Genomic DNA, 26,005 nt, shown 5'->3' with positions numbered 1-26,005 from the left:
GCCACCCCGGGACCATGCTGGGAGCGGGGCCTGGAGCAGAGCAAGCGGCGCTCCACCTCTGCTTTCCTCAGCTGTGACCTCCGTGATGCAAAATGCCCGCCCGGATTAATTAAATCGTGCTAATGCGCCGCTGCCCAGCCGTTGGGAAAGCACTGCCCTCGCCCGCGGGGCCGACGGCCGACCTCGCAGCCCCACGCGAGGTGTTGGGATCAGCACGGGGCTGCCGGCAGCGGAGGCCAAGCTCGTGCCACGCTCGTGCCACCAGACAGGCCAGCCCTGATGTGGCACCCGGGTGGCACAGACAGGTGACGGGCGGCACAGACGGTTGACAATTGGCACAGCCATCCCGCCGAGCCCTGCGGCACCCAGCTCCGGCAAAGTCCCCGCCACCAAGCTGAGCCCCCTGCCCAGGCTGGCTTGGGGTGCCACCCTAAGCGCTCTCCCTATATATTAATATAAATTGATGTATATGTAATAAGTCTTGCCACTAGCTGGCGTTATTGGATGCTGTTTGGCACCTGCAGCAGTGCTGCAGCAGGGATTCGGGGCGGTGGGCAGGGGGCTCTCCTCTCTGCCCAGCCCTGGCACCAGGGGGGAGCCTTTGAGGGGTGCTGGGGGGTCCCAGCCTGGTCTCACCGCAGCACCCCACCACCACAGCAGCTGAAGGCACCCACAGGACAGGGCGGGTGTGCTGGGAGGCATCTGAGGTGCTCAACACCTTCCCCTCCACATGCACAACCCCACGGTGCAGCAGCCCCTGCGTCCCCAGGGACCTGCATCCCGTCCCTGCACCCTGGCTGTTTGTCCCACCTCTGGCAGAGGTCTTGTGCTGGAGGACAAAGGGTGGCATCTGCCCTGCACAGCTGCCACGACACCAAGAAGACCCCAGGGCATCCACGTGCAGCCATGGTGCAACCCCGGTGCGTCCGGGTGCATCCTCGGTGCCTCCCCACCCACGGTGTGCCCACGGTGTGTCGTCGGTGCCGGTGCCTCTCGCCCCAAGGTGGCACCTCTTGCGCCACCTTGTCCCGACCTGCTCCAGCAGAGCCCTACGAAACCCTCCACGAGTCAAAGTCAGGCTTAAATCAAATCATCCCCAACAACAATGACATTAATTATGCTTTTAACACATTTTACTGCTTCCCCCCCTTCCCTTCACGCCACATCTGTGTGAACAATATCCCAAAGATTTACGGTTTTCTCCCGTAATTACAGACACACAGCCAGCTCACTTATCAAAATACTTGCTGAGCAATCAGGCTCCGTTACAGTCTCTGCCAGAGATTTGTGTTGACAGCAGCCATTCAAGGCAAAAAATGTCGAATCAGGACTTATGTGGTGCTTGTAAAGTGTTCCACAAAGAGTTTGCCTGTCGAGAGACACGCGGACATGTGACGGACGGGGACAAAATGACGGGGGGGGCCTTGGGGCCCAGGAGATGGAGGGAGGGCAGAAGGGAGCAGGGGGCAGCTGGAAGCCGCACGGGTGCAGGAGAGATGGAGGTGCTGGGACCACAGGGGGAAGTGCCGGGGTGTGCATGTGTGTGTGTGCACGGGTGTGCTGGGCACGAGGTGGGTGAGCGCGGGGAGGGAAGATTACTGGGTTCTGGAAAGCGAGCTGACATTTGGTTCTTGTAGCACAGGATAAAATTTAATGAGGACAAAAATATGTCTCCCTAATTCCCCTAAGAAATCATTAAAACATTTTGTTATTCCTAAATGTCTGGGAAATGAATTAGTGGCCCTGCAGGAGCCCTTCTGCACATCTTTGGCAGTTTGAAGCTCTCCATCCTCGGAGCTGGGGCTGGCACGGGTCCCCCCAGTGCTGGGGACGCTCGGTGCGTGCCGCAGCCGAGCCCCCGGGGCTGCCCACGGGCGGCTCAGAGCCGGCAGAGCCCATGGAGTAGCAGTGGGGAGGGCTCCTGGCACCAGCTAGCCATGGCACCAGCTCTACCAGCGCAAGCCCTGCACCTCAGTTTCCCCCTCCCGAGGCTGTTGGAGGTGCCCCTGGGGGGGCTCCAGCCCCCGAAAGCCGGAGGCGCGGCGCGGACGGTGCCAGGAGCTGCGCCGCGAGCCGGAGCTCCGTGGTTTCGGCGAACTTACCGTCGAAAAGACAACTGGGGATAGCCGCAGTGTTATTACAAGGGCTGAGCAAATGTATTCCTTTTCTAATGTCAAGATGCATTTGGCTCAGGGGCTGAAACACAGCGATGGCAAAAGATGTTTCCACTTGTCTCTTCGGCTGGGATTTCCAGAGCAACATGCAAAAGCGGACGTCTGCGCTGCCAGCCGCCCCGGGGACGGGGACGGGGACGGGCGCTGTGTCCCGGTCCTCGGCGCTGGCTCCTCTCCGGGCACGAGGCTGCCGGTGGGTCGCACGCTACTCGCTACGCAGCCAGGTCGCCACCGCGTTCCTTACCTGGAGCTTCGATTAATTGCTTGTAAACACTCAGGAAAGCCGTCTCAGCCTCCTTGCTCCTCTTACTAAGTGCAATCACCTGCGGGGAGATGGAAAAAAGGTGGTGAGAGATGGGGCTGGAGGAGGGAACGGCTCTGCCGGACAAGAGACTACATGCTCAGAGGCAGGCTTTGTGAGCGAGAGGGACAGGGACAGTGCCCGGGTCGCATCCTGCACACGCTGCAGGACCAGGGAAGCCCGCCCTGCGCCCGCTCCGCACCGCGCAGCCGCTCGCTGCCTGTGGCCAAACTCCTCGCCCCGTCGTAATGTCACGCCACTTTAAATCATTGATGCGCTCTGAGTAAATGAAAATTATAATTTAATGCCGGCGCTTAAATAAGAAATAAGATTTCTGCCTGTTATTGTGCTTGCTGGGACGGATCCGGCCCACAGCCCTCCCTGGCACGGTGGGGCCAGGGCGGTGCTCGTGCCATCCCCGCACAGCAGGACCGGGACCAGGACATCCCCTCGCCCACATCCCCCTGTCCCTGCTACCAACAAGGCCACGGTGCCACTGCTGGCCAGCGGCGGGGAGGTGGCACGCTGCTCATAGCCCAACAACATATTAACCCGCCACGCGCTCCCATCCAACATTGCTGAGCACAAGTCATTTACTCCCGTTAATTTCTCACCATGCTCCGACACGCTGCTGCCTGCCAGCTCCGGTGCTCTTTGTTGGCCGAGTTTCCCCTGCCCCGCTCTGTGCCCGTCCAGCAGAGGACAGGACACGGCCCTGGTGGGACCAGGAGATCTCCACAGCCACAATGTCCTTGCTGTCCTCAAGAGCCAGCGAAGGAGGTGACCCCAGCAGAGATGCTCCCAGCCCCAAAATTCCCCAAAGTCCAAACGTGGCTCCCGACCACAATCAAGGCCGAGGGCATCTTTTTTTGCACCCTTCTTGCTCGCAGAGCTTGCGGCGTGCCACACCAAGCTGAATTTAAATTGCTTGTCATTCAAAACAAAAGCAAACCGCTCATTTGTAATTCACCAGCCACCTGAGCAAAGCTGCCTTCTCCTTCCAAGCTCGCGGAGCACTGGAGCACAAAGATCATTTTTCTGTTGTTAAAATTGTATAAGGCCGGCTTTTTTTAGCATCTCACACACAAACTGACTTTCCCGTCACTATGCTTGATGCAGAGGAGGAATCTGGGGGCTCGCTTCAGCATTCCACTCCAATACTTGGCTTCGGGTGCCTTGAAATCGTAACAATAAAGCTGCGGAGAGCAGGGGAAAGACGTCGAGCAGGGCAAGGGGAGAGCATCGCGCTCACCTCGCTGGATGGAGGGGTCTGCCAGGAAGCCGAGATGGGCCAGCTCGGGCTGTTCCCTTTGGGATTTTATTCCCGAAGTCACGTTATAGACTCAAAGCGTTGGTGAAGGGGGAGCTCTGACACGCTGCCACCGCCTCAGCATCCCCACGGAGGGCCGAGCAGCTTGGTCGCAGCCGCAGGAATGAGGAGTTCAAAAAGGCCCAGCTGCTCTTGGAGGTTTTGCTCACCCTGAATTAGAGCGTTTTGTTTCATTTCAGGTTTGGTTTCCTCCATAAAACTACCACACGGAGGCAAACATCCAATCAAAACATCGTTTCGGGACCCCAAACCTGCCCAAACCACTTGAAAACGCTTTCATCAAAGCGAAATGTTTGGACAGTTTCCAGGGAAATCTTGAATTTGCGCTGCAGCCACTCAATAACCTCAGCATTCATTTCATCAGCCCCAAAATTACGCTTCTGGGCACAAAACCCACACCACCTCCTGGGGCCACCCATCCCATGGGCCGGGTTTGGGATGGGGCTGGCACCTTCCAGCTCAGATAACTGGGGTTATTCGCTAGCAATGAGCCCACCACAGCTGATGGATTTTGAGCCAGGCATCAGCTCTGCTCTTTCAGTGTCCCACTAAACTTCAGGAAATGTCAGCTACGATTGGTAAAACTTTCCATGGCCTTTCACAGATAGGGATAATTCCCCAAAATACCAGGCGGCAGTGGGGATTTTAGCAGCACGATCGAACCTCTCCAGAGATGCTCAACGTGCCAGGTCCCACTCGGGAACAGCTCACTGTAATCCTGAAGCTGCCCATGATCATCACATGGACCTGAAGAAACCCCCCAAAAAAGCAGCCCTGGGGGCATGAGCCCCCCAAATCACGCTGCTAGGTTTTGCAGAAAAAGCCCCCAAATCTCTGCTCCTTCAGGGAAGACACTGAGGTCAAACTGCCATCCTATGCCAGAGGTGGAGGGCACCCTCCAAAAAAGAGACAAGGGGAGTGATGCTCAGCCCCGCAGCCTGCACAAGGCCGGGAGAGCTCTGCCTCCGCATCACGCATCGATTCTCATTAATTTCTCTCTTTTCCCCCCGTTTCCCTCCGCAGCACGCGGGCTCAAGGTGAGGCGCGGCGCGGGAGCGGCAGCGCTTGATGGATGACGTTCCCGCGCCGGCTCTTTTTCATGGCTGGTGACTTTCCAGCAAAGCAATTATCACTGGAGAATGCGTAATAGCCTAATTAATTACTATTGTCAGGCTGGCCTCTGTGCCATGATTATACCTTACAAAGCCAACTTTTTAAACATTTGGAAGCAGAAATATTATTATAATTGACTGGCACGACGGCGAAACTCCCCAGCCCAGCCGCGCGCCTCCTCCCCACACATGCGGGGCTTGCAGCGCACCGGCGCGCCTTCATTCTCGCATCCCCGAGATCAAGTGCAGGATAAGTAGTTGGTTATTTCCATCTAAATACTCGTGGCAGTAAAACACAAATGAGCTCTTTCTAAGCGAGGAGGAACAGCTGTCGGGGGAGAAAGCAGAGGCAGAGACCCCAAACATTGAAGAAAACTGATGAAAAAATACATTCAAGCTATTTTCTTCTTCTTTTTTTTTTTTTTTTTTTTTTTTTTTTTTTGCTGATTGGTAAAGAAGTCAAGAGAAAATGGGAAGAGCGGGAGGATGGGTGGAGGCGGTAAGGAGCTGCCATCGGACGGGCTCCTCGATCCCATTGCATGCATACCCCTCATGTGCCCACCCAAGCCATCATTCCCTCTGCTCCAGCCCATTTCTCCAAGGGCGGAAAGCTTACAACATTTTCACAAGGCCGAAAAGCAATTCACGTCAAAAAGATCAATAATATAAAAATAAAGCCCGAGAATTCTGGTTTTAGGGAACGTCATATAAATATGTTGTTCACGTTCATGATTCGCAGATTAAAAAAAAAAAAAAAAAGGAATCAATATAAGTTCTTCAGATGATGTTATTTCTAATGAGAAATATACCGAGACTGCTGCAAATAACTGCTTAACTGAGAAAAAAAAATGCATTAATAATTTACTTTATAAAGCATAGGATACCGAATGAAAGAAAATTGCTGCTGGTTCTTAATTTTGTTGTAACACTTCCTGACAAGTTCAGTGATGCTTTGGCAAAGTTCCTGAGAGTGGACTCAGAGGACGCTAATCTCAATGGAATTATTTCCCCCCCTTTTCCCATGCCAGCCTTTCCTGCTGCTGGCCGTGGGTGCACTGGATGGTGCCACCATCCTCATGTGTGTTTGGAGGGGCTGGGCAACCTCATCGAGAGATGTTGCCCATGGTCTTCATCTCCTGCAGCTCCATCGCCATCCCTGGGATGCCAAATTGGCTGCTCGGAGCCCCCGAGCCATCTCCAGATGAGTCCCAACCTCTACTCCCAAAGGAGCGAGAAGCGAAAACATTTCAGAAATGTTTTGCATTTTCACTGACATAATTTTATATATGGTTGTTGTTTTTTTTCACTGCCAAGTTTAGATTTTTTTTTCCCAAATTTATTTTTTCAGCGCGTTTACTGACAGTTGGCGACTGTAAACCATCTGCTCCCAACGCACGCGCTGAAGTGAGGGGCTGGAGAGCAAACCGAAGGCGGCTCCGGAGAGCAGGCTGATACCAAGCAGTTCGGGCAAGAAATATGTGGCCGCATGGGTTTTTTCCTGTATTTACAAGAAATATTTTTCTCGCAAAAATATGCAAAACTTGCAGGGCGGCTCATGGTGGGGGCGAGGAACTGCCTCTGCAAAAAAAAAAAACACCCTTGCATGGGTCATGTTGGTGGAGGAGAGGGGCCAGGGGAGTTAAAATAGCATCGTTGGGCATTCAGGCAAGGCAGGACGCACAGGATAGGGGTAGAAATGCAGTGATCCAAGGATTTCTGCTCACAGCCAGATGGATTTTGGTGCCACTCACCCCAAGCCACCCTGGGCTGGGGATGCAGCATCCATCCCGCAGGAGAGCGGCGTGCCCCGGCGCGGGCACTGCGAAGTTTCACCTCCAATTTAGCAGAACAAAACTTTTAATTTAGATGTTTTCATCTATCTATCAGAATTAAAAAAAAAAAAGTTTAAAATAATGACTGTAATAAATGAAGGTAATTAATTGTAGTTTGTTCCTTTACTGTCTAGTCAGCTTAATTTTACCTTTTCATCTAATAATGAGAAAATAATTTTTGTGCTCTGAGGGTTAATGATATGTAACTGCAAGAGCTGCTAATTGCATGTTGCAAACTATTCATCAAAATCCCCATCTGCGCTACTTGATTATGTTTGCTAAATTATTGCTTTGAATTATCTTTCATAAAGCAACTTTTGTAATTAGCAGGGCTTTCGCTTTGCTCTTTTCTCCGTTGCAAGGATATTCAAACTTGGTCCGTTTCAAGCTGTTGCCATTAAACTGCCATCACGGGCAGCTTTTTGTGATTCTCCGCCAGAGAAATAAACTGGCCTTTATCTAATCAGGACGAAAAACAAAAGCCTGTTTTATTCTCCGCAGGTACAATTTATTCCTTCTTTCACTCTCCCTCCTGGCCCCCACTTCTTCTTCCTTGAGAAAGAAATCATATAGGAAGGGTACAGGAGCCTAAATGTATATGAGCTGAGTTCGGAAATGGCAGAGAGAAACAGCAGAAAAAGCCCATCCAACGCAACGCAGGTTAATATTTCAAAATGATTTTTTTCTTCCCATTTACAAGAAGGAATAGAGGGGGAACTCTTGCCATTCATCACCACGTTTTTATGGGCTCCTTCCCATGACTCAGATGATGTAGCGCTCCGCTCTCCCTGGTAAATATTCATGGGGAGCGTGCTGAGAAGTGCAGTTTGAAAATAAATAAATAAATAAATAAAATAAAAAGAGGAAAAAAAGGGGAAAAAAGCCTCCAGGCCCCCAAGCCCCAGGATGTGAGCTCCTGGGGTGGGCTCATGCCCCCATCTGCATGGAGATGCCAACGTGAGGACCACGTGCGATGAGAGAGCATCGGCCTCCTGGTGCCTCTGGCTCCATCTGGGGTTATCAGCCCAGACACACCGTGTGACGGAGGGACAACATCCATCCCCATGGGCTAGGAAAGGAAATAATCCCTCCTGCCCTCAGCGAGGACAGGCTGGGGCCCAAGGGATGGGTGGGGAGATGAAGGAGAATTTGGTGTTCATCCTGTCCTACCTGGCAAAGAAACATGGAACTGAAGGGAGCAGAATCCACCTTTTAGGATCAATTCCCCCAAAACCTGCCCAGAAAAACACCTGGAGGGGAGAAAGGGAGGTGCACCAAGCTGGGAATCGCACCCTGGTCTCACCTCTGCCACCATAAATCCGAAGGCACTTGGGTGAGGGACGGGCTGAGGCGCCCCGAAGGACATAGCTCATCTTCGCGTAGCGGATCTAATGAAGACTATCGGAAAAAATGCAGTATTTAAAAGACTGAAAATGTATTCCTATTGTTATCACTCTCTTTTATGTGTTTATGCATAGTGCATTGGAATGAATCAATACTGGATTGCCCTATAAATAAATGAGCATATCCGTAAACTGAGTAATAAAATGAAGTGATGAAAAATATGGAAATCAGCTGCATTTGTGTAAATCCAGTTATTGTTTACTTTAATATTTTCTTATGCAGTTACGTAGCTCCAAAGAGACAGATTTAAAATAAGGTAATGCTCAGCAGATGACAGATCCTAATGTGTCGCTGCTGGCAAGCTCGGAGTACCGACATCTCCCCGGGGGTTTCCATCTAAGCACATTAGAGGAAGGCAGCGAGCGGCCCCCGACGAGACAGCACCACAGAACCAGGAGGAGGAGAGGCACCCCGAGGTGCCCTCCTTGCCCTTCTTGGGGTCGGGCACCACACCTGAAATCAGCCGGAGCCGCCGGAGAAGCTCCCGGCACGGAGCAGCGGGGTGGGCACAGAGCATCCCAGCACTGGGGTCGCACTGGGTGGAGAAACCCCAGGCACGATGCGCGGGACCCTGCCTGCCTCTCCACCGAGCATCCCCTGCAATGCTCTTGCTTTTCCTCCATCCCACGTCCAAAGCAGAAAATCCAACCCCCCAAGCTCAGCAAACAGCCTCCGCAGAGATCTATTTTGGAGTTGCTCTTTTTTTTTTTTTTTTTTTTTAATCCTCTCTCTTCTATTTTTTCCCATTTTTTAGAAGAAGAAAAAAAAAGGCAACAAAAAAACACATCTCCCCCCATCTGGGCTGCGATCCCAGCGCCAGCATCTCAGCGCAGAGCGCTCAGCGCTTGCTTTTTATAAGCACCTCGAGACCCCGAGCATCCTCCCGCGCCGGGGCCCCCACAGCCTCCAGTAGCGCCCGTGCGAGGGAGAAACGAGAAGAGCCCGAGGTCGGGGGCTGCGATTCGTCTTTGTGGCTAATTAGCTTCCTTTCTTGTTAGTCACTTACGTCTACGCTTCTCCAAATCTAGTTTCAAGAGAGGGAAATACGCCGTCCTGCCGAGTTAATTCTATAACGGCAAATATACTGTACCTCAGGTACATTTTTCTTAAATTCCCGGCTGAGTTCAATTAAATGTTTATGAGACTGTTCACTTTCCTCCCGCTGCGCTGCCAGCTCGGAAGCAACAGAATTAAGCTCCTTCTGGAACAAAACAAAAACAAAAGAGGGGGGGGAAAAAAAAAGAAATAGGGAGGTAAAAAAAAAAAAAAAAAGGTGTTTAGGAGCATTTGTTTTTAAGATTGCACAACCGTAATTCCCCCGGAATGATCTCGCTCTCTGCCGTGCAGCCGAGGCATGTTGGCAGTATTGACAGGGGGGTTTATATGAATAATTGAAGAAACTATGTATGCGACGCCAAAGCAAAGCAAAGGCGAGAGGGTGGCTGAGATAATCAGGAGCTGGTTAATCAATATTCTCCTCTCCCCCAGCCCACCCTCCTCCTTTCTTTTCCAAAAGGAGCAGTGACATAAGCTCATCAGTAACTGTAAAAAAACATCACACTCCTAGTGTCAAAATAGTCAAGTACAGCATATTGTATTGCCAGATTTGATTCGGAGTCCACTCTGCTGCCAGCTTACATACATCAGCGGGGAGGGAAGCTGTCCAACTGTGACTTACTTACACTTAAGTGTTCATAAATAAGATTTTCAGGCTATATACGGCTTTTTAATTTCGGCAGGATTTGAAGCAAAATGACGGGGCTGATATGAAGTCAACTGACCCTCGGTGCTGTCGCCGTAAATCACGGCCCCGGCTCCGGCGCCGCACGGTGCCACCGCCGAGGGTGACACGGGACAGCCACCGCCGGGCCACCGGGTCCCCACCTCGTCCCGACACCCCGCCGTCCTCCAGCTTGTGTCGAGAGCACCCGTAAAACATCACTGCCATGAAGCATGGCGGAGCAGAGGGGCCTTTGTCTGATGGGCAGATCCGGTAAGAGCATACGGCCCTGCCACAAGAACCTCATTAGCCAGACTCTAATTACTGCCCTGCAGTCTGCGGGAAGAGACGGAAAGCGTAAAATGGGAGCCGGGGGGGGTGTGGGGGGGGTGCCATTAATTGCTTTTTGATAAATCGGGTGGCAGGGGGTGATGCGGGACATGCGCCCACCGTGGGCTCGCCTGCCCTGAGCAGCCCTGCCTGGAGGCACCCAAAAAGGGAGCGTTTTGGGGCAAACTGGGCTTGGAGCACTGCTAAGGTGGGAAGCAGCGGGAAGGGATGCGTGGGCTGGGACAAGAAGGGTGCTGGTTTTGCTTGAGATCACAGCCACCAGGTACACGGATCAAGGTTTGGATCCCTCTGGATAAGAAGCTATGGGAAGCGGGGGATGTTACCGGAGAATCGTCCCCTCCCAGTCCATCTCCATGGGGCCAGAGCACCCTTCTGGCAGGATGTTGTTCCACAAATCCCATTCCTCGTGCCAGCCCTCTCACGTGCATCGGCTCATCGAGGAATGGTGCATCAGGCTCAGATAGTGCAGAGCCTCCTGGTTGCCCTCGTGGGGCACGGACCGACCCGCTCCAGAACCCAGCATGGTGCAGGATGGAAACGGAGCCGCCAGGACCCGCAGCCAGCATGGGGCTCGCTTACTCCGAGATTAAGCTCAAACATCACCCGAAGCTTCCTCCAGCGTCATATCCCCCACCAAAATCCCAGGAGCATGATGACTGTGCTCCCACCAAGGTGGGCACAAAGCCAAAGCACTGCAGGGGCTGAAGCCACCGCTGCTCAGCATCACCAAAATCCCACCCGGCCGCGCCGCGGTGCGATGCGATGCGGGCAGGAGGAGCCGTGCTGCCAGGCAGGCAGGGTTACCCGAGCCATCCATCATCCCCTACGTATTATGTAAATCCGTGATGCTAAAGATGTATGGAGTCAATTATCAGGGGTCACTGCTGGGTGTAAAATTCATACAATGAAGCTCCCAGTCTCAAATGAATCCGTGAGAGATTGCGAGCTTACCGCCTTTTATTGGACAATATAAATATTTCACTGTTATATAAAAAAATATTGGAGAGAAAGCAGATAAAACCGGGTCCTGTGTGTATACAGAGAAGCAGGGAGTGAAAAACGGCCGTCAGCATCTTTTTAACGGCCTTTCGGTGCAGCGCAGGAGCTCGGGCTGCAGAGCCAGCTTTTACGAGCGGGTCGGGGCCGCGGGGGGCCGGGGAGCGCCGGTGGGAGCCGAGTGAGCCGAAAAAGCCTCCCAGTGCATCCCCGCTGCCTAGGGAGGGGCCGCCAATCATGCCTTAATTATCTGCACCGAGCACGGCTCAGTTGGGGCCAGCATCGCGGGGTGGCCGCGCGGGCTTGATTGCGGCTCCACCGGGGAGCGCGCACGGCCCCGGCGCATCCCATGCCCGCAGCCTCCTCTCCCCACGTCCTCATCTCACGCTCACTGCTACGTCACCCCTTCCCCGTGACAATAAAGCGGGAGAAAGGAAAAAAATACAAGGCCTGTAGGAATCGATAGCTCTTTCTCCATCTACCTATATTTTATAAAAAAAACTTTAGCATCAATATTAATGCTTGAATCCTCACCGAGCTGGGTTTAATCACCTGTAAACTGCAGCTCGAGCCAGGCGGGCTCGGCTCCTCGCTGCGGCGCACACAGGGCGAGGAGGAGAGGTGCCGGCAGCTCCGAGCATCACCGAGCTGTGCCAAGCACCTGGCGGGGCCGGAGCCAGAGCCACGTCCCCAGGGCAGGGGCAGGGATGGAGCCCGAAGGAAAAATGGGCTGGGGAAAAGGAGAAATGGGCGAGCCCCGCCGCCAGATGTGGCTGTCTGAAATGGGATCGGGCTTCTCAGCGCGTTATCAGGACAGCTGTAATGGGATCTCGGAAAGGGCAGAGATTGGGGATGCGCGGTAGATTTCCATTCCCGGGAAGACATGAAAAGGCCGTGCCAAAAAAAAAAACAGCCACATCTATCCAGGGCTATCCAACGGGTTGTACTGGTGTCTGCTGGTGGGCAGCTCCCCCGGATGGGTATTTTGCCACCCCGTTCCCCTCCTGGCAGACAGGGAAGGACGTTGGGGTGGGATGTACGGCAATGGGGGCCGGTGGGGAGCCGGACCCTGCCCCATCCCCGCAGTGTCCCCACGAGTCCCCGCTGCCACCTCCGTCCCCACCCGCAGCCGGACAGGGGCGGCCGTGCCGGCGGCGTTTGAGGGCTCCACTTCCAGCAGCATATTCATTTCCATATTCATTCAGTGTTTATCTCGCAGATGTACGGATCCGTTACAATGGAGAAAAAAGAGAACTCGGAATTTGTTCTCAAAAGATATTCAAATTAGTTAATCAAGAGTCCTTTTATTACGTGTCTCGTGTACCAGCAGCAACTATCCATCCAGATAAATGATCAGCTGCTAATAACTGATTACATTGCAGCAAGTGTTTTCTTATCCCTATTACCACCATGTTTAAAGACATTTTATAAATTTCTAATTATTGTAAATTGTTTCTCCTTTTGAAAACATCTTCCCATAGTCATCAGCTGTCAATTTTCCCCCCAAAATCTCTCTCCGAAGCGAGTCAATAGCGAGGGAGCGCAGCAGCGCAGTGCAGCCCAGCCACCTCCATCTCCACTGGGCTCCCGGAGGTGTCCCCCAGCACACCCCAAATACCCCACCGGCTGGACCCAAGGTCCCAAAAACAGCCTGGAAAAGCAAACTGAGGGAGTTGGAAAGCAAAGCAGAAGCAGCCTCGACATTGATCGGGCTGGGAGCGGGCTGTCTTGGAGCGTGATGCATCTTGACAAGTGCGGCGTGGTGGCTCGGGCCACGTTCCTGGGAAGGATTCGCTGTCCAGCGAACCAAGGAGAAATAAATAAACCAGCAGTATATAACGCGTCTCCTGACAAGTGCAAGACATCCGTTCCTAAAGACACTGGCATCTGAGGTCAGCCCGGTGCTTAGGAGGGTGCTAAATAAGATCCTGCTTTCCCCCCTGCATATTTTACAGATGAAAGCTGCTCCAGCCTGACAGAAATAGTTAGGTGGGTTCAGCGCCAATGAGGACTTTAAATCCAGCCACCGGCCCCACGCCGCCGCTCCAGACTATTTCTGGGATCCATTCATTATCGCAATCAATCAGCTTTAAAAAAAAAAAGAAACCAAACCACAAAAACAAAAATAAAACCCCTCTAAACTCTCTTAGATGCTAATGGAAAAAGGATCTCCTTCCGTCTTAGCGGCGGTGACAGACGGCCCGGAGCAGCAGTCCCTGTAACTTGGGGATCCAAGTCCAATCCCTGGGGACAAGCTGCACCCAGAGGCCGTACCCCACCGGGGACAAGACCCCTGTGATATCTGTCACCACCGGTGCCACCACCACGTGTAACAGCAGCTCGGTGACACCATCTGTCCGGGGACGGCAGGAGCGCAGCGGGACCGTGCCCCATGGCGCAGCCGGAGCCCAGAGCTCTGGGTCGGGCTTTGGCTGAGCACCCCCAGCAGTGCAGGAGGAGAAGGAGGAGGAGGAGGAAGGCTGAGGAGCAGGGTGCCTGGCCGAGCACGCCTGCCGGGCAGAGCTTTGCTGCCAGGAAGGGGCCGCAGAGCCACGCGAACAGCGGCCAGGGTCCGCCGCCGGAGGCTTCCCGGCTCCAGGGGGACTCAGACCAGGGGAGGAGACGCCGCAGGCACCAGCCATGCCATTATACGCTTTATTGATGCTGTTCTGAAGAAAGCTAATCAATATATTAGATTTCCCAAAGAAAGAAAACACCAGCTGCCAGCAGCGCATAACTCCTCCGCCGCGCTGCATTTCTCCATCGAGCCCGGGAGCCGCACGTGGCTGCGCGAGGTGGGGTCAGGTTCAAGAGGAGACCTCCCGCTCACCGGGGTCAGGCCAGGGCCACGGCCAGGCTCTGTGCCGGCGTCCCCTGAGCCCTGATGGGATGAGATAAAGCCATGAACCCCCCCCGAAATCCTGCTCCGCTTCCCTGCAGGCGCCGAGCCCAGCGGCAGCCCAGCACCCTGCAGGACAAAGCCAGGGGACTCAGCATGAGGCAAAGACATCCCTTGCAAGCCACATCTGCGCCGATGGGTCCCAAAATGTGTCCACAGGTCATCAGTGGGGTGCCCCACGGACAGCCTCACCTTTCTGGCCCAGGAGCCCCCCACAAATGGCCCCAAAACGCGACAAGAACCGGGGATCCATGCTGGACCTCCGGCACCGCCCGGGAGGATGAACGACGTCATGGGGAATCGATCGGTGTTTTAATAGAATTAGATCATTCGGAGGTTTGAGGAGCTGTTTGCAACACCCCAATGTTATGCAGATTTGTAGTCAAAAGCCTAAAGCAGGGCGCATTTAAACAAGGCAGAGTAAATGTCCCACATTTCCCCAGGATTATCTGAAGCATATCAGATATAATCCAATGATCTGTAAAGTGATTATACCCAACTGAATATAAGAGATCTCTTCTGGTAATGCAATATTTCATCCAGCTGCAGACATTAGGAGGAGGCAAACAAAGGAGGAGATTTAATAAGTGGAAATAAAACTATAGGCAGAGATAGTTTTAAATTTTTTTTTTGTATTGCATCTAATTGCAATCAACAACAGACATCTGACACAGTGACAGCATCAGCAAAATTGCTGCTGAGAGCACAGAATCTTTGTCTAAAAATAATCAGACATTCAGTGCGCCACTGTTTGTTATAATGGTAATCGATGCTGGAGGCTTTGAATTCCATCAATTTATAGATCTGCTCTGTTCTGCCTGGTGATTGTGTTCTGCACACATCTACTCCCTCTCAGCACAGGCAGCGCCGGGGCACTGTGTGATTAAGATAAGCTCAGATTCCTTTCATACATTCCTTATCAGCTCTAATTCTCCACCAGGCAGAGATGTTCGCAGCAGTTAAAGATTAGTTCAGCTTCTCAGACGCCAAATTTGAGGGTATTGATCAATAAATCAAATCAGAGCAATCAATTGCCCAATCAGAAGAGTCTAGCCGATGCATTATTACTGGCGCCTTCGAACCGGGGCTTTCATGGGTTTCATCAAAACACTGCTTGCCTGGCTTCCCGCCAGCTCCCGGGCTGGCTAATAGACTCCGCAGCAGAGGAGCTCCAGCCCAGCAGAAGAGCAATAAATTTCTCATCAAACAGCCGATAGAGAAACAAGATGAACATCTGTTTTGCTGCAATGAAACTCCTGTGTTCTTCAGGATCTGCAAACCAGGTCTGACAGACCACCCCAAAGGCAGCTTTGCCTTCCGCAAAGCAGCAAAGCAGAATATTTGCCAGTTATTTCAATCAGGTAATTTAAGAAGACTTTGCATTCGCCTCTCCGCAGCTGCTGGAGCTTTACAGACAGGATTCCAGCTCAGTCAATAATAAAAGCCATCCTGGGACCCTGTACTATGAAGGCAATTTTATGATACCCATTATGTGGCAATGTAACTTCATTAAAAGCTGTTTATTCCCTCTAAGCATTTTAAGCACTTTCCCTCACCCATAAAGCAGAGCCTCCCGGTGCACCGGGAAGGTTATTTTTTACAAAGAGCCATTTTCTGGCGTTTCCTCCTCGGATCACTCCCACCAGGGGCACCCCGAGGTGCCAGGTACTCGTCGGGGCACGGTGCCCACGCGGCGCCCCAAAACCCATCCCCTGCCCACATCCACCCAACGTGGGGCAAAATCCTCTCCCACCACCCTGGTGTCCCCTCTGCCATCGATGGCTTTTGTTTGCAATGCCCACGCCAGCTGCAGGGCACCCCGAGTGCCTTTCCCACGGGCAGGGAAGGAGGAGCCCATCACGCCAGCATTTTCCCATCACGCCAGCATTTTCCAAGCGCTTCTCGTAAAGGCGGAGAAGGAAAAATAAAGGCGGGTGGAAAATCATCACAGAGCCGAGCTGCCCGGCCAGGCGGCTGTGGTGCCGGGTGCCTGCTCGGAGAGGCAGCCGTATATTATGTTTATTGTGCACTCAAGATGAGCTACGATTCCTGGAGCTCTATTTAGGTGACATTTATTAGGCCAGCTTGTTTTATAAATTAACGCGGACAGGGGCCCCTAAAATTGGCTGGCGTCACCCACCCGTCCGCTGCACGGAGGGGCTGGTTGGGGAGGCTGAGGGTGCCCGGCCCCTCCACACAACCGTTTGCTCTTCCTCTGGGGGCAATTTGGGGTGGCTCAGCTCTGAAAGCCTAATTTCCCAGCCTGGCTTTATAACCCAGCACCTGGAAACTGAGCTGTGATCGTGGCAACATGGGAACCCCGTATTTCAGAAATCAGACCTGTCCTGCAGAACTGCACCCCGAGGCGTGTAAGAGACACCATTAGGTCCTTAAAAACAAGCCAGCAACCCCAAATCTCAACCTTAATGCTCCTTATTTCCATTTGCAATTTCCCATGTTAACAAAACAACAAGAGGCAATAGTTCGGCCCCATCCCGGCACAAGCTGGGGGTGAGGCTGCTGCTGGCTTCCCCACACGATAATTTAATGAGCATTCTTCATTTTTCATCCCTCTCGCATCTCCTTGGGTCAATATTACCCCAAAACACCTCCAGGACTGTGCTGGACGGACACAGCTCCATCCTCAGCAATGCAAAACCGTGGCCACTGGGATCCCCATCAGCAACAACCTCGGTGTTTCCAGGAGGAGGAGACCCTTCCAAACCCACGTGCCTTCCCACAGCTCCCCCAGCAGACTCAGTGGCTTCGCAGAGGACCACGGGGAGCGGCGTGCTCCCACGTATCACCATGGTGTGCTTCGTGCCAGAGTGCAACGGGTCGATCCCCTCCCGCCTCCAGCACGCGCACAGATGTACACGGGATCCTGCTAATGGCTCCGTATTTCCTTAAACAAGAGCCCGGAGTGGGCAGGGAAAAAAAATAGAATTACTAGAATACATTTTAATTGATTTACAATGGCACTTAGTAACAGTGATAAAAGAAAAACTTGTTTTATTGGACCTCCTGCTAATGAGCTGGACTGACTCCGGTGGAGAACGGTCTGCCTTGCACCGCGGCACAACCCCGACCTTCACGTGGCCAAGAACAGCTTTTATACACAAAAAGTCCGTTTGAGCAATCAGAGACAAACGATGCCAAGTGTCTGCCAAGGACAGACAGGCTGCTCCGAGCACCCAGCGTTACCACTGACATCCAAAACGCCCAAACCTCAGCGATTTCCACACAAATGGGATAAACTAGCCTCCGCGGCGACGTGGAGCATCTCTTCTTCCCGTCCATAAACAAGCCTTTATTGCAACTTTGATGTATCCTTCCCCTAACGACTTTTAAGGGCAGCAGATAAAGTCGAAAGAAGCACACGAGAACCCAACAAATGTTTAATATTCAATAAATGTGTCAATTTTACATACGGAGGCAAATGGGTCTTTATTGAAGAATTGGTAAACTTCCTCGGAGGAAAGTAAGTGCGTTTTAGCCTTCAAGGGGTCCCTGATGAATAGAAATGGAATGTGATTTGTGATAAAACTCAGCTGCTCTATAAAAGACGTTAAATAAATGTTGCTGTTTCACTAGGGATATACAGAATTGATTGCATTATAGACTGATTCCGAGATGCACGCTCCCCGCGAGCTATCCACTCGCTCCTGCGCGCGGCGCCGCGCGGCACAGCCTGGCCCCGCTACCTCTGCGCCATCCCCCTGGTGCCTGCTCAGAATTTTCTGGAAATGCTCTAAAAGCCCCAGTTCCCCGTGTTTTTGTCTGGGGAACCGTGGGGCCGGATCCGTCCCAGCTGGGGGAAATGTTGCGGTCTCGGAGCGGGGACACGACACGGGCTGCTCGCGTCCTCCCGAAATGCTCCCCTGTTATCTGCATCAATCCAGCCACCAGGGAGAGGCACTTCTGGAATCACCGTTAGACACAATAAAAAAAACAATTAAAAAGATCTCCACCCCCAGAAACTGAAGGCTGGCACCAAGATTGAGCCAAGTCCCCGTCCCCACCCTGAGCATCCTGACCGGGATGAGACCGGAGGAGGAGAAACCCGGGGCAGCCAAGCAACCAAACAGACAAACGGGAGGCCGGCGGTGCCACCGCAGTGAGCACAAACTGGGATATAATTGCGCTGCTGCTCCATCATCTTTAATCAATAACATCCAGGGCTGCCACCGCGCGCGCAGCCCAAATCCCAGCCTCCGCCAAGAAACAGCATGTTGTTAAAAAGCCCCATCGCTTTTCCCAGCTAATAGGTGGCTCGTTCCCTCAACCCCGCTGGTTTTTTAAAATGAACCCAAATTCCAATAATTGTTTAATGTTTATTTGCGTTTAGCTCTGGCTCACCTACCCTGCCTCTTGATGTCGGAAATTGATATTTTGCTCAGGTGGCTGGAAAAAAAATAATTAGGAAAGGGTTTGTTACGTAGCATCAGAGTCGGACACGCTCTTAAAAACCTGGCAGGAGCCGGTACGGGTGCACCGTGGCCTCTTGGCCCTGTAAATTCGTGTTTGCCCCGACGCTGGCTGCAGCCATGCCCTCGTCCCCGCGGGAGCAACCCCATCCCCGTGCGGCCGAGCTCCTTCCCCGCTCCCTCCGAGCCGGGCTCAGGGCGCTCCTGGAAAAGTACAGGAGAGCAGCAGGCAGCTCCTGCCGGAGATCCATCACGTCGGATTAGCAACTTACTTTCTTATTAGCTATTTTCCATCCTATCATATTAATATTTGTTTTCGCTAATACAATGCAGGAGTCTTATCATATTAGCAACTTTCACATCACATTAGTGAAAACAAATACTAATACAATACAATACTAATATGACAGGATCTGATGGGAAATTGCTAATACAATAAGACTCCCCTAGCATTTCAGTGCAGAAACCACACGAGTCCCAGTTACGGCTCGCTCTGAACACGGCACATGACCGATATTCCCAAAAACAGCCCCGGACGCCGCATCTGAGGGTGCAGGTCCCACGTCAAGTCTCCCAGCCCCTCGCTGCGAGCCCTGGGCTTGAAAGCAAAGGGCAAGAGGATTTTCCTCAAGGAAGGAAGGGGCAGACGAGGGGTTGGGGACTCCGAGGGGACTCCAGGGCTGGAGCTGGTCCCATCCTGGCACCGGTGCGCCCTGCGCCGCCCCGGCCAAGTGTGCCACCGGCAGCACCGAAAATAGCTCCTGAAACGGGAGGAGCAGCCAAAGCGTTTCCTTCGAGCGATGCCGAGGTTCGGCGCGCTCAGCAATTTTCTATTCTCTCGGCAATTTTCTGTTCTACTGAATTAGTAGTTTGTATTGAATTAGTATTCATTTCCTCTAATATGATATATAAGCGTAATCGCGTCGGTGACTTTGGCATCGCATTAGGCTCCGCGACGGGAGCGTAGCCCTGCCCCAGCTGCTTTCATAGGGGAGCACCGGGGTGAAGGAGGAGCTGCTGGTGGGAAGGCTCCGAGTGTGGGGCCAGATCCTGCCCTCACCACCCAGCCACTGCCTTCAGCCACCCCACAGACCACCCAGCCCCTTGCCCCAGCTCCGAGCTGGCACCGCACCGTGGGATGGGGACGCAGGCTGGATTGCACCAAGCGCCCCAGAAGTCCCCATGGGCTCCAGGGAGCTTTTCCCTTTTGCATCAAACTGAGCTGGGCTCAGAGCACCACGCAAGGCTGAATTACTGAGGAGGTGGCTCGGAGCTTGCACCAGCTCCCCTGTGAGATAACATCCCAGCTGTGTGCCCCAAAAGGGCTGCAGACGCACCACCAGGCGGAGGGAAAAGCATCCGCAGCATCCGCAGGCTGAAATTCACCTGAAGCTGAATTTTCCACATGGCAAAATCCCTGCATCACCTAGTAATTCGGACAGGGCAGCCCTCGATTTGCTGATGAAGTTGCAAAGATTGCAAGAAAGAAAATCCTGCAAGAAAACCCCGCACAAATAAAAGAGTTGTGGCACCACAAGGGTTGTTAGATGTCGGTCAGCAGTCCCGGTGTGCGACAGGCACGTCGTACACGTGTGTGTGTGCAGCACCTGCCTGCTGGTGCCCATGCTCACATCCTGGTGAACTCCAGCACACAAACCCATGCCGGAGCCGGGAAGTTTCCCGGAGCAAAGAGCTCCCAGCCAGGCGCCGAGGTGCAGCGCCCGCAGCCGCGTGCACCCCGCGTGCTCGAAAACCCTAAGAAAATCCCGAGTCTTCACTGTCAGTGCTGTATATCACTTTGAGATATATACCATATTAGCAAAAAGAACTGAATTATATTGCATTCATGATGCAATTAAACACTTCACTAGGAATCAATGTAAAACTGATGAGGCCTGAAAGTAGTGCATATGGCTTAGAACATTATAAAACATTACCTTCACTCAAATCCTTTTCAGTAGCAATTTAAATCTTCTTACAGTTACTGCTGCCAATGGTAAACCATCTACTGATTCATAACAGTGCATGGGAACGAATGAATTTTTTTAAAAATTTATTCAACTACTAAATTACCCATGAAACCGGAATAGCTGACAGGAGTAATCTGAATTATTATTAGCTCTGCAAGTATTCTGCATTAGCCAATTTAAAACCACGGCTCACAGGCAGAAACCAGTTAGTACAGGCAGGGTGTTAAATGACTGCCATAGTTCTTCATTTTACTGCTGCTTACGTTTAAAGGTCAAGAGATAAAAATTACATATGACTGCAAACACAGAAAGGGTGTTTATCTTTTTTTTTTTCTATGAATCAGGTCAAGCATAAACTTTAAAAACATTTGGAGATGCAATCGTAGGAACTGCGACACCTCTGAAGCAGCCCAGGCTTTGCGGGGGCCTCGCAGAGGTGCTGGGGGGGTTCCTGTTCCTCCTTCTCCCTCGGTTTTGGGTTTTCCTTATGATCCAAGCGAAAAGGGAGAAGACCCAGATGGGTCGGGATTTCGGGGCTCTGCTCCATCAGCCTCATCCCAAGAACAGGCACAGCTGCCGTCACCCCGAGCTGTGCCTTTGGGGACAAGGACCCGAGAATCCCGAGCCAGGGAGGGACCTGGGGATGGCAGGAGGGGGCCCTGACCTGTCCCCCTGCCCACCAGCATCCCGATGGGATGAGGAGGAGGAGGAGGGCAGGAGGCGAGGAAGAGCACCGTGGCGGCGCGGCGAGGGGGCGGCGTCTCTCTGAGGGCACACAGCACTGCATCATCCTTTCTCTTCCTATTTTCGGTTTTATTAGCAAAGCAGCACAATGTTTATACTAGTGGGTATTACATTTGCCAGAACAATTACAGTATGACAAATGGCACATCAATGTAATCCATCAACCCGGCCGAGACAGGAATCCTTTATCCGAGGCTGCCATTAATTCCCAGCCCGCTCCCCGGGGTCCCATGCGTCAGTAGCCGTGACAACCCGGGGGACGCGGTGGCATCTCGCCGGCGGGGACGGGCACCCCGGCGGGGCACAGGGACCTCACCCTCGGCGCCGCCACGGCCGCCCCTCTCTGAGCAGGGCCTTCTTGGCATCCAGACCCCGCGGGAGCCCAAACTCAGCCTGGAGATAGCAGTGGCAGCTGTGGATTCGCCAGTGTCTCGTAGCACGCCTGTGCTCACGCCCCTCGATCTCCCTGGAGGATGAGAGTCTCAGATCTCTTGCTCTGGCAGCCCGAGGCCGATGTTGGTGGAAGTTTGCAGAAGTTAATCTCTCTGCAATGCATACGTCTGCGGTAATTGGGTTAAAATTGACCAAAGGCGTCAAATGGTTTGGAGGGAGAGGGGATGCTGGGCACCTCAGCTCCGCGGGAGCCAGGCTCAAAATGCCACCAGGTTGCTCGGAGCCGCTGCGGGCATCCTGCTCCACATGAGAAGAGAATCACAGATTTAGGGAAAAATGCAGCTCGGGAGGGACCAGCCCAAGCCACCCCCCAAGCTGGATCATTTTGAACCACATCCCGCTGGGGTTTGGAGACCCCCAAGGATGGAGGTGGAAGTGGATGCATTGGGACCGGCTGCCCAGGGGTTGTGGGTTCTCCTCCCTGGAGATCCCCCAGTGCTGCTGGGACATGGTGCTGGGCACCCTGCTCTGCGTGGCCCTGCTGGGGCAGGGTGCGACCAGAGGGACCAGGAGGTCCCTGCACACCTCAGCCATTATGGGATGCTGAGGTCCCCACCATCCTCCCGCTGCCCATCGCTCTCCGCAGCCCTTCCCCACCTGGTTCAGCCTGCCGTGGGTTTGAGGTCGCGAGCGGCCGTTTCTTTCCCCCAAAAATAAACAAATTCCACCTTGCAAGAACTTCAGGGGTGCGGTGTGCCCTGCAGCTAATGAAATGAGCCAGTGGCTGCTACTCGGAAGCCAAAAGCAGGAGGAAAATCAAAGGCTCCTAATGGACACGCGCTCCGATGTGTAACAACACGAGCACCCGGGGGGCTGCTCCCTGCCAAATCAATCTGGCTGCGGCCCAGGGACGCGGGCAGACAGACCAAACTACCTCACCTGTTTCATTAAGCCATTACCAGAATCATCTTATCCCCATTTATAATGTTCGATACATGCTCTGAAGACTTCCCTCGTACCGTAATTAGACGGAACGCTTAGACGGATGGATTAAATTGGGATGGCGTTTTGTGTGACTCCGCTGCATTTCACGGGGGCCTCTCCTGATTTGAAAAATGGGGAAAAAAAAACACAAATCCCCTCCGGCTGCAGGTGATCCAGGTAACTACAAGTGCTGCTTTCTGATAATTCAATCCCTTCGATAATTCTCCCATCTTCTTGGCAGTAACTGCAGCAGTCGCCACGATAAATCCCCTTCCTTCTGTCCTCTCCCATGTTGGGCAATGTGCGGGGCCAGGGACGGCCTCATCCAGCGGCCCCATCAGCCCGGATCCTGTAAATCATCTCAGAGCCATCCCCGCAATTTATAGGTAGGGCATTAAACATTATGGCCACTGACGGCATCAAATTACACTTGAAAAATTGAGTTCTGCCGGAAAATGAATTTAAAGCCTAAATTAAATTAAAACCTAACTAAATTAAAATTAGGTTTCTAAACTAAAATGACTTTTTAATATTTTCACGAGGAAAAAAAAAAAAAACCCTTCTGTCAACTAATAAAATCTGCCAGTGTCTTTTACAGCTGACAAGCCCTGTCTGAGAGCAGCTCTGGTGCTGCTGCATAACAAATAACCGGCACGGACATGGGGCCGTGAGCTCCGCCGCATCCTCCAACGGGGGCTGGGAAAGGACAGCAACGCCCCCAAGCAATTAAAAAATAATGCTAATTAGCGGGAGCTGAGGAAGCGGCCGGATGGGGCAAACCCAACCCCGTGCGGAGGGCAAGTCTCGGCAGTGTGCCCGTGGGATGCTCAGGGACCAGTCTTGGCGAAGGCTCCCCAACGCGGTTTTCTCCCTGCTCGAGGCTCCCAGACGTTGGCTGCAGCCTCCTGAAGTCTATCCCCGGTCATTAATGGCGGTAATTAATTCATCCTGCTTTTTAAATAGCGTTCGATGTATGAGCCTGCCCGCTCACATCTTGATCTCTCGTTGTCACGGCTTTGATAGAAGAGATGCATAAACGGCTTGGGTGACCATACATCTATCGATTATCAGGGCAGATTTAGCACAAGCGCCCTAACAGGACACATCCAAACGAGCTGCAGGAGCCGGGAGAGATCAAGCATGTGGCAAACGGGGCCGTGGAGCCTCCTCGGGTACCTCCTGGTGCCAGGACTCGGAGGAATTTGGTCCCACTGGACTGATGGAGATGTGGCACAGGGGGGACCCCATGGCCCGAGCCCCATCCTGGAGCAGCAGCAGCTCCACGGCGCTTTCCAAAGGGCCTTTTTTATCTCCCCATATTATTTATTGCTCCGTTACATCGGCAGCTCCCTCTGCGGGGAACTTTCCCTCCGCTCGCCGCGGCTTTGCCAGATCCCAGACTCGGGGGCTCGCCTGCCAGACGCCGAACCCAGAGTCCTCTTTCAACAACATTAATTATCTCTGGCTTTCCATAACAAAAAAAAAAATATCTTGACCCCACTGGCTGCCAATAGCGGGGAAGCGTGCAGAGGAAAAGGCTTTTATCTTTGCATCTCAGAGAAGAGCCTCGTGTTTGATCAGTCGGGGTGTTTTTTTTTCCCTCTTTGTACATTTTGAACTTTAAAGACTGATTAATTCCTCCTATGGCGGTAAACTGCTGCGTACGCTCTCGAGCGTTGACTTGATTTTCCTTCTATTAAAAAATAAATTAATATCTTCCTAAGAAATTACAAGAGCTTAGCGCATCTTCACTCCACAAGCAAGTTGCAAAGAGCCTCGGGCTGAATAATGGGGCAGGGGGAGGGGAACGCGGCAGGTTGAAAAGATTTCTTTATTTTAAATTAAAGTTAAGGACTAAAGGCATCAGGCTCTCACGAGTTATTGTGAAAGCCTTTTTAAAAGTCCCAAGTGGATAGCCCATAGTCTCCTAAATGGCTAAATTTAGAAGCAGAAACGCTCCAGACCTCCACATAGCCCAGGCTCAACGGGGACGAGGGGTTGGGATTTATTTTTTTTTTCCTTCTATTTTTTATGACCACTGCTTCACAAAACCTGAACAAGACTGGAAGTAGTTTCTGTAAGCCCCGGGCACACAAAGCCTGGCTCTCCTGCGCTCGGCTATCAATAGGGTAACAAATAACCGCCTGTCCCCGCTGCCCGTCAGCACAAAGGCTGAAAGTCAGGAGAAAAAGATTGTAGCCATTAAGTTCAAAAGTTAATTTCTCTGGCTAGGAAGAAAATACCCACTCATGCACCATCGCTGATATCGACAGTCCAGATCAAAGATTCCATTTATTGTAATTTATTCCATACTTTTTCATTTCGCCAAATTATCTTAACCCTTACCTCTTACCACGCATCAATCAGCTTGCTGCAAGAAACTCCAAGCTGTTTACAGAAAATATGGTTCCCATTTTATTCTCTACCTTGCAGTTCAAGCTCCATAATCGTGTCTAACAAATAAAGAATTTGACTGAGTTTGCAGCTCCTTTGGATGATAAATGCTCCCAGATTTATGGTAGTTATTCATGCAAGGACTACATTACATGTAAATCAATACCATAAAGAACAATTTGCTAAAAATATAAATACCATGTTTAGGCTTCAATGATGTTAGCAAAGTGGGATTCCTGTGTCTGCATGTGAAATAGCTGCACCTCTCCAAGTGACCAAGCAAAGAGCAAAATACACTTGGTGCTAGCCCACCCTAAAAACAAGAGGCGATGGCAACATGTGCTCTGCTGAAGGAGTGGGACCACAGCCTTGAGGGGCTGGGAGGTGTGCTCTTGATCCATGTGAACGCTCTGTTACAGAAATCCCAAATAATCCTACTAAAAAGTCAAAAGTGCAAACCCAAACCCATGTGCAAGGAGATATCAGTCTCCATCGGAGGCCGAGCCTTGTCCTCCCGCCCACCTCCAGCTACAAACCACAGCTGGGACCGGCAGCACCGCGCCCGGTGGCACCAGCCCCAGGACCATGGGAGGGGGGGAGGTTGAAATAAATCTTCCAAAAGGACCCCAGGTCCTTGCCTCTGCAACCCAAAGCCACCACAGCGAGTCCGTCACCCGTCCAGGGGACAGAGCTTGATGCCCCCAAAACACACGCCACCAACTACGTCCCGTGGGCGCAATGTGCACAAGTTCCTGGGGATGTGGGATAATGGAACTGGGGAGAAAGTGGGTGTTTTGGGGTTTATTTGTGTTGAGCTTTTTGGCTCCCTGTTCTACAAGGGAGAAGGGACAAGAGGGCGATGTCCCACCCAGCCACCCGAGCCGCATCCCCCTGTGCTTGCCACAAGGCCACGGCTCCTGTGGGTCCTCCCCGCTCTCCTTGCCAGGATCCTCTGGGGCAGGCACCTCGCCCAC

At 52.5% G+C, this 26,005-nt stretch overlaps 1 protein-coding gene across 4 annotated transcripts in view; it reads right to left on the bottom strand.

The window, feature by feature from the left end:
• CUX2 (cut like homeobox 2) overlaps nt 1-26,005 on the bottom strand; it is a 57,994-nt gene that overhangs the window by 14,950 nt on the left and 17,039 nt on the right. For 2 of the 4 annotated variants that reach the window (XM_040577127.1, XM_040577128.1), the window contains exon 2: nt 2,103-2,497. In XM_040577127.1, coding sequence (XP_040433061.1) covers nt 2,103-2,262 — 160 coding nt within the window. In that variant the 5' untranslated portion in view covers nt 2,263-2,497. Of the gene's footprint in view, nt 1-2,102; nt 2,499-26,005 lie in introns of those variants that run through there. The other 2 variants (XM_040577130.1, XM_040577126.1) reach the window with 2 other exon arrangements.

Source organism: Cygnus olor, chromosome 17 (genome assembly GCF_009769625.2).
Source record: "Cygnus olor isolate bCygOlo1 chromosome 17, bCygOlo1.pri.v2, whole genome shotgun sequence".
NCBI lineage: Eukaryota > Metazoa > Chordata > Aves > Anseriformes > Anatidae > Cygnus > Cygnus olor.
Note: the sequence above shows the minus strand (reverse complement) of the source record. Positions and strands in the feature narration are given on the sequence as shown.